The sequence below is a fragment of the Pristiophorus japonicus genome, chromosome 11 (assembly GCF_044704955.1).
Source record: "Pristiophorus japonicus isolate sPriJap1 chromosome 11, sPriJap1.hap1, whole genome shotgun sequence".
Taxonomy (NCBI): Eukaryota; Metazoa; Chordata; class Chondrichthyes; family Pristiophoridae; genus Pristiophorus; species Pristiophorus japonicus.
In genome coordinates, this window is record NC_091987.1 from 69,043,694 (window position 1) to 69,060,235 (window position 16,542).

Sequence of the window (16,542 nt, forward strand, 5' to 3'; positions counted from 1 at the left end):
TTTATACACTGGAGTTTAGAAGGATGAGGGGGGATCTCATAGAAACATGTAAGATTCTGACGGGACTGGACAAGTTAGATGCGGGAAGAATGTTCCCGATGTTGGGGAAGTCCAGAACTAGGGTCACAGTCTTAGGATAAGGAGTAGGCCTTTTAAGACTGAAATGAGGTGAAACTTCTTCACTCAGAGAGTTGTTAACCTGTGGAAATCCCTGCTGCAGAGAGTTGTTGATGCCAGTTCATTGGATATATTCAAGAAGGAGTTATATATGGCCCTTAAGGCTAGGAGGATCAAGGGGTATGGAGAGAAAGCAGGAAAGGGGTACTGAGGGAATGATCAGCCATGATCTTATTGAATGGTGGTACAGGCTCGAAGGGCCGACTGGCCTACTCCTGCACCTATTTTCTATGTTTCTATGATGATGAGTGGGGTGCCGCAGGGATCGGTGCTGGGTCCTCAACTATTTACAATCTATATTAATGACTTGGATGAAGGGACCGAGTGTAATGTAGTCAAGGTTGCTGATGATACAAAGTTGGGTGGGAAAGCAAATTGTGAGGAGGATACAGAAAATCTGCAAAGGGATATAGACAGGCTAAGTGAGTGGGCAAAAATTTGGCAGATTGAGTATAATGTGGGAAATTATGAGGTTATCCACTTTGGCAAAAATAATAGAAAAGCAAATTATAATTTAAATGGAGAAAAATTGCAAAGTGCCGCAGTAAAGAGAGACCTGGCCTTGTGCATGAAACACAAAAAGTTAGTATGCAGGTACAGCAAGTAATCAGGAAGGCAAATGGAATGTTGGCCTTTATTGCAAGGGGGAGAGTATAAAAGCAGAGAAGTCCTGTTACAGCTGTACAGGGTATTGGTGAGGCCACACCTGGAGTACTGTGTAGTTTTGGTCTCCGTATTTAAGGAAGGATATATTTGCATTGGAGGCCGCTTAGAGAAGGTTCACTAGGTTGATTCTGAAGATGAGAGGGTTGACTTATGAGGATAGGTCGAATAGGTTAGGCCTATGTACATTGAAGTTCAGAAGAATGAGAAGTGATCTTATTGAAACATATAAGATAATGAGGGGGCTTGACAAGGTGGATGCAGAGAGGATATTTCCACTCATAGGGGAAACTAAAACTAGGAGACATAGTCTTAGAATAAGGAGCCACCCCTTTTAAAACTGAGATGAGGAGAAATTTCTTCTCTGAGGGTTGCAAATCTATGGAATTCTCTGTACCAGAGAGCTGTGGAGACTGGTTCATTGAATATATTTAAGGAGGAGATAAATAGATTTTTGAGCGATAATGGAGTAAAAGATTATGGGGAGCGGGCAGAGAAGTGGAGCTGAGTTCATGATCAGCTCATGATCTTATTGAATGGCGGAGCAGGCTCGGGGAGCCAAATGGCCTACTCCTATTTCTTATGTTCTTAATGACCTGATAATCCATTTTGTGGTGTTGATTGAGGGGTAAATATTGGCCAGGATACTGGAACAACTTCCCTGCTTTTCTTTATAGTGCCATGGAATCTTTTACATCCACCTAAGAGAGCCGACAGGACCTCCGACAGCACAACACTCCCTCAATACTTAACTAAAGTGACAGTCTGAGTGGGACTTGAATCCATAACCTTGTGACTGAGGTGTAATGCGACCAACTGAGCCAAGGCTGACACCGAATGAAATGTTGACTGGTCTGTTTGCTGCACAGATGTTGACTAACCTGCTGTGTATTTTCAGCAATTTCTGTTTTTGTTGCCGATTTCCAATATTTGCGATGTTTTACATTTATACAAACTTGACAGGTTTAAATGACCTTTGTAAAGACACACGGACTGGATAGGCTCCTTGACACGAGTCTTCCAAACCTGAACTGGCAGTACCTGCAGCCGATGCAGATTGAACCTTGAAGAAAACTCTTGTCTCAGAGCCAATGTTTGAGTATTTTAATCCCGCCTTGCTGGTGCAGATTGGTGTATTGACCTGGGCGTGTAAGCTGTTGGTTGGCCTTGTCTGGCAGTCAATCACAAGAGAAGTTGGCCTGTGATTGAAAGTGACGAGTTTGGACGAAAAATTTGGGAGTTTATTTTGCTGGAAACTTTCTTGGATTTGGAAGCCCCAGTTCAGACTAACAGCGTTCGGAGTTACATAACTATAGCACAGTCTGACTTTATGCCATGAGGATTTAAACAATATTCAGTGGGGAAAACCTGAAGGAAAAAAAGTTACGGAAAGTTGTCGGGATTGGTGGTTCTGGTTGAGTGAAGAACGAGGAATGTGTTCGGAATGGAGACGAGGGAAAGTTTGATTTATATTTAGTAAAAGGGGAAATCGGGTGGTGCCGTTTGATGTTATATGGTGACCTACATTGTAATATCGAGCAGTGCCTGTGAAATTCATTAATTACAAAGTGATCGAACACTTTGATCATTTGACACCAGAATTAAAAATAAAAGTGGATTAATATACTGTGACTGGACACATTTCTTAAATACTTAATAATCTTCATTAGATATCTGCATTGGATATTATAGTAGAAAATGGGTGGGGAGTTTTAAATTATGAAATACATATTTTAGTGCCCGCAGAGCAATAGGCACCATTGGAGTAAGTCAAGTGACGAACTGATGTATTTAAGGATTCAGATTTAAATCTCATTAAACTATTAATATCAACCAGTTAGGATGCTGGAGGATTTTTTGGGGATGTTGAGATGTTTTTTTAATGCACTTGGGATTGAGCAAATTGAATTAAATTTAGTTTTGCATATTTTTCTGTAAATTTCCAAAAATGTCAGAGAATCAGGAAACGTTGGGAAATAACTCTGCTAAAACTGCTGCACCGCCCTCGACAAGTTCAGAATCTCTGCGGAGCTGCAGGACAAAGTGTTTGGTTTGTAAAAACTTTTACACCGATCCGAAGATCTTGCCTTGCCTGCACACGTTCTGTCTGGGCTGTGTGAGCGGCTTGGAGCAGTTCTCTGTCCCTCGCACTCAGAGGGAGGTTGAGTGTGGATCTGGGGGATCATTAGATTGCTCCGAGCCCGGGGCCTCTATCCTGTGCCCAGTCTGTGACTGTGAGGTGCATGTACCGGCTGCTGGAGCGCCAGGGCTGACTAGTAACCATCTGATTCAGAATGAGGTTTTACTGGAGAGTCTGAAGAGACCCGACTACAGGTTAGTCTGTGATCTTTGTAACGATGGAAATGCTGAAAGAAGGTGTCACATCTGTTCAGCAAATCTCTGTGACTTCTGCTCCAAAGCACACAGGTAAGACTCTGGACTAGTGATTAGGATTTTATTGGTTCCCCTTGTATGCATCTTCAAAGCTTTATTTATTGTGTGCAATGATTCTAGTGAACTATACCATTGTAGGAAAGAGATCTAATTTTTTAAAATTATTCGATAACAGGTTGTGGGCATCGCTGGCAAGGCCAGCATTTATTGCCCATTCCTAATTGCCCTTGAGAAGTGGGTGGTGAGCCGCTGCCTTGAACCGCTGCAGTCCTTGTGGTGAAGTTACTCCCATGGTGCTGACTTTGTCACAGCCATTTGTTACAACGAAGTGGCTTGCTAGGCCATTTCAGAGGGCAGTTAAGAGTCAACCACATTGCTGTGGGTCTGGAGTCACGTATAGGCCAGACTGGGCAAGGATGCCAGATTTCCTTCCCTAAAGGACTTTAGTGAATCAGATAGGTTTTTATGACAATCCAGTCGTTTCTGGTCACCATTACTGATACTAGCTTTTTAAAATTCCAGATTAAAAAAAAAATCACCTGAATTTAAATCCCCCAGCTGTGTGGTGAGATTTGAACTCTCGTCTCTGGATTACTAGTCCTGTATCATAACCCTCACTCACAGGCAGTCCCTCAAAACAAGGATGACTTGCTTCCATGCCAAAAAAGGATGAGTTCACAGGTGTTTCTATGAAGGACCTGAATTACATCCTGAAGGGTGGAAGATGCCTGTGCGTGAATTTTAAAAAAAAAATGTGTGGTGGCCGTTGCACACCAGCCACCACACGGGCTTGACAGAGCTAGGTCTTGGTCCAGTGGCAAGGATTACCCAAGACGACTGGAGACCAGTTCTGCTGCACGGACCTAACATAACCACAATGCTTCTGTACCCCCTATAGATGTCACTTCATTATAATATTTTATGTCCTGACATATAATGTAATTAAATAAGGGTAAGATTATTAAGTAAGCTGCACTTTTCAAACTGATATGAGGCATAGCCACTTTACAATTAAATTAATCTAGTTAAAACTGAAAATAACCATGGTTGGTGCTCATCAGTTTTTAAGCTGTAAAACTCATCATTCCTGCAGGAGGCAGAGGATGACTGCTTCTCACAACACAGTGGCCCTGAAGGAGCTACAAGGTGGAACTGAGAGAATGGTGAAGCCCATCATGTGCTCTGCTCATCATGCAGAGGAACTGAGACTATTTTGTGAGACATGTGATCGTTTGGTCTGCAGGGATTGTTGCATGGTGGATCATCGTGACCATAACTGTGACTTTATTGCTACTGTCATCAACAAACATGGCAGTTTCATCAGGGAGCTTCTGAAGCAAGCACAGCCACACATTGGTGCATTGCAGGAGACTTTGCAAAAGATTGGCAATACTCGGCAGCTAGTACATGAGCGGCTGAGAGTGATAACTGAAGAAATTAATAGTTTTACAGAGGATTATATCCGGGCTTTAGAGAAACATCGGAACAGACTTTTGAAAGAGCTGGAAGAGTTGAGAGTCCAGAAGGAGGATTCCCTGTATCTGCAGCAGATCCAGTTGGAACAGGTCCTGGCGGATATGAAGACTGGAGTGGATTTCACCGAGCACTTGCTGACCAGTGGGTCTCATGCGGAAATCCTACTAACCAAATGTGTGGTAGTCAACCGACTGAAACAGCTGAATAAGGTTAGTTACAGCACGCACCCTGGAGAGGATGATGGGATATGGTTCCAACCGCAGGAGAGAGCAGGACAGTGCGATGGGGTTGAGGTGTTCGGAATCATTGTCACAAAGGCAGTTGATCCCAGCAAGTGTGTTCTTCAGGGTGAAGGTAAGAGAGAAAGACAAACTTAACTTTTCAAGTATTGAATTTCTTTAAAGTTTTTGAATTATTTATGCATCTCCCGTAGATTTGGTTGTGCTGTGAGGGTTGGAGGCCTCGGTGCAAGTGGCAGAGTGGGGTTGTGGCAGAGTAGAAAGGGAGTGCCAAGTATGAGGTGAGGGCCGTCAATTGGGAGGTCTATGATAGAGAACAACAGGCAATGCTGGTGGTTACAGGGTGGTAACATGCTGAAGGTGTTATGAAGGTAAGTTATGACGACCTTGGTGTTCCACATTTGCTGGGTAGCTGTGTACTATCATGATGGAAGGAAAAAGGAGTATCATGTTGTTCACAGTAGAAACACAAATCACTGGATTCAATCAGAAAATCTGGACAGGAGCCAACATTTCAACACTCAGAAAGCCAATGCCTAAGGCTGCAGACACAAACATTATATTTTGATAAATATGTCGGATCTGAGGGCCTGGGTTGAAATCTTGTATGATGGCGCCTGTCATTTCACTTTACTGTTTATGGAGGATAATGCATATTTTTATAGTTAACTTTATGTAAAGTCATGAAACAATAGGAGACATACTGATAGAAAAAGTTCGAGACACCGAGTGTATGAATGGTCAAAGGGGTAGGCAGGTGGAAAGGGAAACATGGAAATCTGGCAAAGTGGAGCAGGCACCACTACCACAGGAAAACAAACAAAGTAAAATACTGTAAATAAAAACACAAAATTCTAGAAACACTCAGCTGGTCAGGCAGCATCTGTGGAGAGAGGGAGGTTGATGATCTATCATCAGAGCCAGGTTCCGCTGAACATTTTCTGTTTTTATTCCATTGGCACAGGATCTTGGTAGAAGAAAAAATGCAGGTTGACACCAAAGTGATCATTCTTTGTGTCTAAATAAACTTCCCTCTGATCTCTCTCTCAAATTTTCCCTTTTCTAGTTTGAACCTGTGTCCCCTTGTTCTACTCACATTAATTTAAAGTAATATTCCGGGTTTACCTTTTCTGTTCCATTAACTATCTTGCATGTCTCTACAAGATGACCTCTGACCCCTCCTTTCCAGGATGAAAAGCCAAGGTTTCTGAAGTCATTCTTCATCATTCACACCCATGCTCTTCACTTTCTGTAAGCTTCATGACTTTCTCTGCACTACTTGAATGTTTATCTTATAACTAAAACTGGACAAAGTAATTGAGATGCGGTCTGACCAGAGAGTTGTATAGTTTCAGCATGCCATCCTCTGACTTGCACTGTACTGATGTAGCAATATAGTTCACCAGTTTATTTAGCTTGTTGAATGTTCCCGAATGACTGGACACGTTGAGTCTGCCCCCCCTCCCCCCACCCCCAATTTGTTCAACACTATTCAGAGAGTAGATTAATTACCCATGTTTTTTTCTGCAATGAACAGTGCCTAACATTTATCCAAAGCAAGTTTCATCTAAGTGTCCATTTTATCTAGCCCATTCTGTAGAGTGCCTCAGCAGACCTCCAATGTCTCTCTTCCATTGTTCAGCTTCATCTGACTGCCCACATGATTCCATTCTTTTGTGCTTCTCCAGCAATAGGTTCTCTTCCTAACCCCTCACAGTCATCTCTGGAGTTCTTCAAGAAACTTTCCTTAGTCCAGCAACACAACAACAACAACAACTTGTATTTATATAGCACCTTTAACATAGTAAAACATCCCAAGCCGGTTCACAGGAGTGTTAAAAGACAACACATTGACACCAAGCCAGTTGAGAAATTAGGGCGGATGTCCAAAAGCTTGGTCATAGATGTAGGTTTTAAGGAGTGTCTTAAATGAGGATAGAGAGGCGGAGAGATTTAGGGAGGGAATTTGAGAGCTTGGGGCTTAGGTAGCTGAAGGCACGGACACCGATGGTTGGTTGAGCGATTTATTACATGGAATATATGGCACAGAAACAGGCCATTGTTCTATTGATGGCCTCTAGTTATGTTCTTCCCCACAAGTGGAAACATTCTCTCTGTATCCACTCTTATCAAAACCATTCATAATTTTAAGACCACTATTAGGTCACCCTAAGCCGCCTTTTCTCAAGAGCAAAGAGACCCAGACTGTTCATCCTTTCCTGATATATATATCCTTGCATTTCGAGTATCTTTGTAAATCTTCTCTGCACCCTCTCCAGTGTCTCTATATCCTTTTTATAATATGGCGCCCAGAACTGTATGCATTAGTGATCTAACCAAGATTTGATACAGGTTTCGCATAACTTCCCTACTTTTCAATTCTATACCTCTAGAAATAAACCCTAGTACTTGATTTGCTCTTTTTATGGCCTTGCTAACCTCTGTCGCAACTTTTAGTTGTTTGTGTATTTGTACTCCGAGATCCCTTTGTGTTCCTCTACCCCACCTAGACTCGTGACCTCCCTATTCTTCCTACCAAAATGTAATAACTCAAACTGTGCCAATTTTATGCCTATTCTGAAAGTTTATTCTTGTCCTCCTGTAATTTGTTGCAGTCTTCCTTAGTATTGACTATCCCCACCCCCCCAATTTGGTGTCATCTGCAAATTTAGAAATTGTGGTTTTGATTCCAAAGTCTAAATCGTTAATGTAAATTGTGAACAGCAGTGGTCCCAGCACTGATCCTTGTGGAACACAACTACCCACCTTCTGCCAATGTGGCTAGCTACCCTTTACTCATACTCTCTGCTTTCTTGAAACTAGCTAGCTAGCAATTCTGCTACTTGTCCCCTGACTCTGCATTCTCTGACTTTGTTCATCAGTCTATTATCGGGCATCTTATCAAAGGCCTTTTGAAAATCTAGATAAATTACATCTACTGCATTACCATTGTCTACTTTCTCTGTTATCTCTTCAAAAAATTCAACAAGGTTGGTTAAGCAAGACTTTCCCTTTATGAAATCCATGCTGACTATTCATTTTTTTTTTTGGTTTCTAGATGTTCTATTTTCTCCTTTTAAGTAGGGCTTCCATTATTTTTCCTATCACAGATTCCCTGGACGTGTTCTATCCCCCTTCTTAAATATAGGTATTACGTTAGCTATCTGCCAATCCTCTGGCACTTCACCTTTTTCTAACGAATTATTAAATATGTGTAGTAATGCCTCTGCTATCTCTTCCCTAGATTCTTTTAAAATGTGTTGATGCAATCCATCTGGACCAGGGGTTTTATCTTCTTTGTGTTTGATTTAGTTTATTTAATATATCCCCTTTCTTAATTTTAAATGCGCTTATCTCATTACCAATCATCCAATGTTGTGTCCACCTGTTCTATCTTGCTGGTAAATTCTGCAGCAAAATAATTATTTAATATTTCTGCTATCTCTCTATCGTTGCCTGTGGTATTATCGTGTCTATGTCTTATTGGCCCTACTCCCATCCCAACCTTTTTTTAATTATATTTGTAAAATATTTTATTATTTTGTTCCTTGATTATCTAATTTCATAGTTCCTCTTTGCCGTCCTAATTTTTTTTTGACTTCTCTCCTAATCTCTTTGTATTCTTGCTTATCATGCACTCCCCTGCTATCTAAGTGCGTAATGTATGCCTCTTTCTTTACCCTCAATTGTTCCCTTATGGCTTTATTCATCCATGGAGTTTCATTAGTGTTTAGTTTGTTCTTTCCTTTTAGTGGAATATATTTTTCCTGCACTCTGTTGAATACCGTTTTAAATGTTTCCCATTGCTGTTCTACATTGTTGTTTGCCAATGTTGTTGCCCATTTTATTTTCCCATGTTCTATTTTCAAACCCTTAAAATCAGCTTTTTTCCAATCTATTAACCTGGTTTTGTCATACTTATGTCCTTCTCTCATTTCGCACATTACAACAGTAACTACACTCCAAAAAGTACTTCATTGGCTATAAAGCACTTTGAGATGTCCATCGTAAAGCATATTAAATTATGGTCACTATTGCCTAAATGTTCCCCTACTATTACTTCTCTTACCTGCTCTAATTCATTTCCTATTTAATAGCAAATCCTGCCTTGTTGGGCTTTTTACATATTGGGTTAGAAAGGAGTCCTGTACACACACAGGAACTCCATTCCCTTATCCCCTTTACCTACCTCTTCAGTCCAATTAATATCAGGGTAGTTGATATCCCCCATGATTATTATTCTATGCTTTTTACTCATTTCCTTACTTTGCATATTTTTTCCTCCACCTCCCTTCCACTATTAGTGTGATTGATCCTTCATTATCTTTTATATCTACCCAAATGGATTATATTTGTGTATTGCTGATAGCTGCGTCACTTACAATCAGGGATGCTCAAGAGGGCAGAATTTGAGGAACGCAGATATCTTGGGCAGAGTGGGGAGGTGGAGGGTGGCGGGGTTGTGGGGCTGAAGGCGATTACAGAGATGGGGAGGGGCGAGGCCACGGAGTGGTTTGAAAACAAGAGTGAGCATTTTGAAATTGAGGCATTGCTTAACTGAGAGCCAACGTGGGTCAGCAGGCACAGAGGTGATGGGTGAACTTGGTGCGAGTTAGGACACGGGCAGCCAAGCTTTGGATGATCTCAAGTTTACGTATGGTACAATGTGGGAGGCCAGCCAGGAATGCATTGGAATAGTCAAGTTTGGAGGTAACTGGCATGGATAAGGGCTTCAGCAGCAGATGAGCTGTGGCAGGGACGAAGACGGGCAATGTTACGGCGATGGAAATAGGCGGTCATAGTTATGCTGCGGATATGTGGTTGTAAGCTAATTTCAGTGTCAAATATGACCCCAAGGTTACGAACAGTCCGAGCCAGATGCCACGGAGAGGAATGGAGTTGGTGGCTAGGGAATGGAGTTTGTGGCGGGGCCCGAAGATAATGGCTTTGGTCTTCCCAATATTTAATTGGAGAAAATTTCTGCTCATCCGGTCCTGGATGTCGGACAAGCAGTGTGTCAATTTCGAGACCACGGAGGGGCCGAGAGAAGTGGTGGTGAGGTAGAGCTGGGTTTTGTCAGCATATATGTGGAAACTGACAGTGTTTTTAGATGATGTCACCAAGGGGCAGCATATAGATGAGAAATAGGAGGAGACAAGGATAGATGCTTGGGGGACACCAGAGGTAATGATGTATGAGTGGGAGGAGAAGCCATTGCAGGTGACTTTCTGGCTACGATTAGCTAGATAAGAATAGAACCAGGCGAGTGCAGTCCCACCCAGCTGGATGATGGTGGAGAGGCGTTGGAGGAGGAAGGAGTGATTAACCATGTCAAAGGCTGCAGACAGGTCGAGAAGAACGAAGAGGGATAGTTTATATTTGTCACAGTCACAAAGGATATTATTTGTGACTTTGATGAGAGCCATTTCGGTACTGTGGCAGGAGCGGAAACCTGATTGGAGGGACTCAAAACATGGAATTCCCTGTAAGATGGACACGGATTTGGGAGGTGACAACACATTCAAGGATTTTGGGGAGGAAAGGGAGGTTGGAGTTGGGGCGGTAGTTTGCAAGGACGAAGGGATCAAGGTTGTTTTTTTGAAGAGTGGTGATGACGGCAGATTTGAAGGAGAGGTGGACAGTACCTGAGGAGAGCGAACATTAAGAATATCAGCTAACATGGGAGCCATAAAAGGAAGTTGGGTGGTCAGTGGTTCAGTGGGAATAGGATCGAGGGAGCAGGAAGTGGGTCTCGTGGACAAGATGAGCGTGGAGAGGTCAAGCGGGGAGATCGGAGAGAAAGATGTGAGTTCAGGGCTAGGGCAGAGGAGCCTTAGAGGAAGTTTAGCCTGGTGGGCTAGGAGAAGGAAGGCAAATGGCAGAAGCAGCTGATCGGATGGTCTCATACTTAGAGACAAAGAAGTTAATGAGCTCCTCACACTTGTTGGAGGTGAGGGTGGAAGAGAGAGGGGAAAGGGGTTTAAGAAGATGGTTAGCAGTAGAGAAAAGAAGCCAGGGGTTATCTTTGCATTCCAGAAGAGTCGGACCTGATGATGCTTTATGTGGTTCAGCCAGATCTAGCGGTGAATGGCTAAACCAGTTGTCCGCCACATCCGTTCAAGTCTGTGTCGCTTGGACTTGAGGGAGCGAAGATGTGGGCTGTACCAGGGGGAACAGCCAGGGTGAGAGAGTGTAATTGTTTTAATAGGGACGAGGGTATCAAAGGTGAGGGTGGTGAGGGCATGATTGAGCAAATTGGTAGCTGCAGATTTGTCATGGTGAATGGAAGGCCAAAGGCTGGACAGTTGGGATTTCGTAAGTGTCGTTGTAAGAGAGTTGGTAGAGAATTTGTTCCGGGGCGAACACAGAAGGAAGTAGGGTTGGGTGAGGGAAGGGTTTTGTGGGTGGAGAGCGATACAAAGAAATGGTCAAAGATGGCCTTATTTTCGGTAGGAGAAGTGAGGCCACGAGAGTTGAGAAGATCCTCTTCCTTATCTACATGTTGCTACAGGAAGTTGGCTTTCACATGTATACCAATAATACTCAACTGTACTTCTCAATCGCCTCAATTGATCTTTTTCTGCTTCTATGTAGTCTGCCTGCTTGTCTGACATCCAGTCCTGAATGAGTCATAGCTTCGCCCAGTTTAACATTGGAAGACTGGAGTCTTTGTCTTTGGTTGTAATCTTTCATCCTTGTCAAAAATGTCCATTTGACATCGATTCCATTCCTCCCTGGCCACAGTCTTGGTTTAATCCAAACTATTTATAACCTTGACATCCGGTTTGACCCTGAGCTGACATTGACCCTGTTTCCCTTAAGACTGCCTAGTTCCACCTGTAGTGACATTGCTGGTCTCTGCTCTCGTTCAGTTCCTGTAGCCTTCGTACAAACATATGTTGCCTTCATACTCAACTGAGTATGTTGCCGTCATCGTCCCAACGCTCTTCTCAATCTTCCTTGCTGCCATGCTCCACCTCACAGTCGACAAGCTTCCCGCTGGAGTGGAACTAAACTACAGAACCAGTGGGAACCTGTTCAACCTTCGCCGTCTCCAGGCCACATCCAAGACCACCTCAACCTCTGTTGTCGAGCGACAGTACGTGGACGACGCCTGCGCCTGCGCACACACAGGCTGAACTCCAGGACATAGTTGATGTATTTACTGAGGTGTACGAAAGCATGGGCCTTACGCTAAACATCAGTAAGACAAGGGTCCTCCACCAGCCTGTCCTCACCACACAGCACTGTCCCCCAGTCATCAAGATCCATGGTGCGGCCCTGGACACCGTGGACCACTTCCCTTATCTCGGGAGCCTCCTATCAACAAGAACAGGCATTGATGATGAGGTCCAGCACTGCCTCCAGTGCGCCAGTGCAGTCTTCGGCTGCCTGAGGAAAAGAGTGTTTGAAGACCAGGCACTCAAAACTGCCACCAAGCTCATGGTCTACAGGGCTGTAGTAATACCAATCCTCCTGTATGGCTCATAAACATGGACCATGTACAGCAGACACCTCAAGTCGCTGGAGAAATACCACCAACGATGTCTCCGCAAGATCGTAAAATCCCCTGGGAGGACAGACGTATCAACGTTGGTGCCCTTGACCAGGCCAACATCCCCAGCATTGAAGCACTGACCACACTTGATCAGCCCTGCTGGGCAGGCCACATTGTTCACATGCCAGACACGAGACTCCCAAAGCAAGCGCTCTACTCGGAACTCCTTCACGGCAAACGAGCCAAAGGTGGGCAGCGGGAACGTTACAAGGACACCCTCAAAGCCTCCCTGATGAAGTGCAACATCCCCACCGACACCTGGGAGTCCCTGGCCAAAGACCGCCCTAAGGGGAGGAAGTGCATCCAGGAGGGCGCTGAGCTCCTCGAATCTCGTCACCAAGTGCAGGCAGCGGAAAGAGTGTGCGGCAAACCAGTCCCACCCACCCCTTCCCTCAATGACAATTTGTCCCACCTGTGACAGAGACTGTGGTTATTGTATTGGACTGTACAGCCACCTAAGAACTCATGTTAAGAGTGGAAGTAAGTCTTCCTCGATTCCGAGGGACTGCCTATGATGATGCTGATCATGCTCAACTATTCTAATACTCTCCTTCATGGCATCGCATCTTCCAGTCAGTATAACTCCAAATTTTCCAAAATTCTGCTTCACATATCCTGTTCGCACTAAGTCCTGCTCACCTATAACCCCTATCCTCACTGACCTACATCGATTTCCACTACCTTTTAAATTTAACATCCATATCCATGTCTTTAAATCCTTCCATGATCTTGAGCCACTATATCACTGTAAACCCCTCTCCTCTCCCATCTAAGTACATCATTCTGTAAGGTTGAAATGTCACTTCCTCAAAAAATTAATTGACTGTTCTCCGTGTATTGCCCAAATAAGTGTGTTTAGTTTTTGTGCAGAATTAAAGGTAGGGTTTATTCTGAATTCTTCATAGGCAGTCCCTCAAAATCGAGGAAGACTTGCTTCCACTCTAAAAGTGAGTTCTCAGGAGACTGTACAGTCCTATACAGGAATTACAGTCTGTGTCATAGGTGGGACAGTCATTGAAGGAATGGGTGTGTGGGGAGTCTGGTTCGCCGCATGCTCCTTCAGCTGTCTGCACTTGGTTTACGCTTACCGTGTAGGAGTTCTGAGTTCTGCTTTGGGAGTCTCGTGTCGGACATGTGGACAATGTGGCCTGCCCAAAGGAGCTGGTCGAGTGTGGTCAGTGCTTCGATGCTGGGGATGTTAACCTGATCGAGAACACTGACATTGGTGCATCTATCCTCCCAGTGAATTTGCAGGATCTTGCGGAGGCAGCACTGGTGGTATTTCTCCAGTGCTTTGATAGAAACATAGAAAATAGGTGCAGGAGTAGGCCATTCAGCCCTTCTAGCCTGCACCGCCATTCAATGAGTTCATGGCTGAACATGCAACTTCAGTACCCCATTCCTGCTTTCTCGCCATACCCCTTGATCCCCCGAGTAGTAAGGACTTCATCTAACTCCCTTTTGAATATATTTAGTGAATTGGCCTCAACTACTTTCTGTGGTAGAGAATTCCACAAGTTCACCACTCTCTGGGTGAAGAAGTTTCTCCTCATCTCGGTCCCAAATAGCTTACCCCTTATCCTTAGACTGTGACCCCTGGTTCTGGACTTCCCCATTGGGAACATTCTTCCTGCATCTAACCTGTCTAAACCCGTTAGAATTTTAAACGTTTCTATGAGGTCCCCTCTCATTCTTCTGAACTCCAGTGAATACAAGCCCAGTTGATCCAGTCTTTCTTGATAGGTCAGTCCCACCATCCCGGGAATCAGTTTGGTGAATCTTCGCTGCACTCCCTCAATAGCAAGAATGTCCTTCCTCAAGTTAGGAGACCAAAACTGTACACAATACTCCAGGTGTGGCCTCACCAAGGCCCTGTACAACTGAAGCAACACCTCCCTGCCCCTGTACTCAAATCCCCTCGCTATGAAGGCCAACATGCCATTTGCTTTCTTAACCGCCTGCTGTACCTGCATGCCAACCTTCAATGACTGATGTACCATGACACCCAGGTCTCGTTGCACCTCCCCTTTTCCTAATCTGTCACCATTCAGATAATAGTCTGTCTCTCTGTTTTTACCACCAAAGTGGATAACCTCACATTTATCCACATTATACTTCATCTGCCATGCATTTGCCCACTCACCTAACCTATCCAAATCACTCTGCAGCCTCATAGCATCCTCCTCGCAGCTCACACTGCCACCTAACTTAGTGTCATCCGCAAATTTGGAGATACTACATTTAATCCCCTCGTCTAAATCATTTATGTACAATGTAAACAGCTGGGGCCCCAGCACAGAACCTTACGGTACCCCACTAATCACTGCCTGCCATTCTGGAAAGTACCCATTTACTCCTACTCTTTGCTTCCTGTCTGCCAACCAGTTCTCAATCCACGTCAGCACACTACCTCCAATCCCATGTGCTTTAACTTTGCACATTAATCTCTTGTGTGGGACCTTGTCGAAAGCCTTCTGAAAGTCCAAATATACCACATCAACTGGTTCTCCCTTGTCCACTTTACTGGAAACAACCTCAAAAAATTCCAGAAGGTTTGTCAAGCATGATTTCCCTTTCACAAATCCATGCTGACTTGGACCTATCATGTCACCATTTTCCAAATGCACTGCTATGACATCCTTAATAATTGATGTATATGGTCCACATCTCTGAGCCATATAGGAGGGCGGGTATCACTATTGCCGTGTCGACCATAAGCTTGGTGCCAGATTTCAAGCGACCGAAGGCTGCGCTGGTACACGAGGCAGTGTTGGACCTCACCGTTGATGTCTGCCATTGTTGAGGTATGGAAAATGGTCCACATTGTCCAAGGCCATGCCGTGGATTCTTATGACCGGGGGGGCAGTGGTGTGTGGCGGGGTCAGGTTGGTGGAGGACCTTTGTCTTACGGATGTTTAGTGTAAGGCCCATGCTTTCGTACGCCTCGGTGAAGATGTTGATGGTGGCTTGGAGTTCAGCCTCCAAGGTTGCCATTGGTTCTATAGTTTAGTTCCACTCCAGCGGGGAGCTTGTTGAGAGTGAGATGGAGCATTGCAGCAAGGAAGATTGAGAAGTGTGTTGGCGCAATGATGCAGCCCTGCCTGACCCCGGTCCGGCCGTGGATTGGGTCTGTGGTGGATCTATTGGTCAGGATCATGGCTTGCATGTAGTCATGGAGCAGGCGGAGGATGGTGACAAACTTTTGGGGGCAACCGAAACTGAGGAGGACACTCCATAGTCTCTCATGGATGTCTGTGTTAAAGGCCTTTGTGAGGTCAAAGAAGGCCATGTACAAGGGTTGATGCTGTTCCCTGCATTTCTCTTGTAGTTGTCGTGTGGTGAAGATCATGTCCGTTGTACCCCTTAATGGACGGAATCCGCATTGTGACAATGGGAGGTGCTCTTCAGCCACAGGGAGAAGACGGCTGAGGAGGATTCTAGCGATGACTTTCCCAGTGGCCGACAGCAGGGAGATTCCTCTGTAGTTACCGCAGTCAGACTGGTCCCCTTTTTTTAAAGATGGTCACGATTACGGCATTTCTGAGATCTCCCGGCATGCTCTCCTCCTTCCAGATAAGAGAGATGAGGTCATGCATTCATGCCAATAGTGCTTCTCCACCATACTTTAGTACCTCATCGGGGATTCCATCTGCTCCTGGTGCCTTGTTCTTGAGCTGATGGATGGCCTTTTCTACCTCATGCAGAGCTAGGGTTTTGCTGAGATGGTGGCGGATAGCATGCTGCGGGATGGAGTCGAGGACACTCATGTCAAAGGCAGAGTCTTGATTAAGGAGATCTTTTGAAGTGCTCCTTCCAGAGGGCCCTGCCTGCCTCGATGTCCTTGATGAGTGTCTCTCTGTTCTTGGCCAGCAGTCGGCTGGGGCCTTGGGTGCTTGGGCCGTAGGTGGACTTAACTGCGGTGAAGAATCCTCGCATGTCACGGCTGTCGGCCAGCTGCTGGATGTCCTGTGCTTTCTCCACCCACCATCTATTCTTTAGGTCACGAGTATTTTGTTGGACCTCGGCCTTCAGCTA

At 44.7% G+C, this 16,542-nt stretch overlaps 1 protein-coding gene across 2 annotated transcripts in view; it reads left to right on the forward strand.

The window, feature by feature from the left end:
- Positions 1 to 2,005: 2,005 nt before the first annotated feature.
- trim45 (tripartite motif containing 45) overlaps positions 2,006 to 16,542 on the forward strand; it is a 32,803-nt gene continuing 18,266 nt past the window's right edge. For both annotated transcript variants that reach the window (XM_070893492.1, XM_070893494.1), the window contains exons 1-2: positions 2,006 to 3,267; positions 4,328 to 5,064. In XM_070893492.1, coding sequence (XP_070749593.1) covers positions 2,789 to 3,267; positions 4,328 to 5,064 — 1,216 coding nt within the window. In that variant the 5' untranslated portion in view covers positions 2,006 to 2,788. The remainder of the gene's footprint in view (positions 3,268 to 4,327; positions 5,065 to 16,542) is intronic.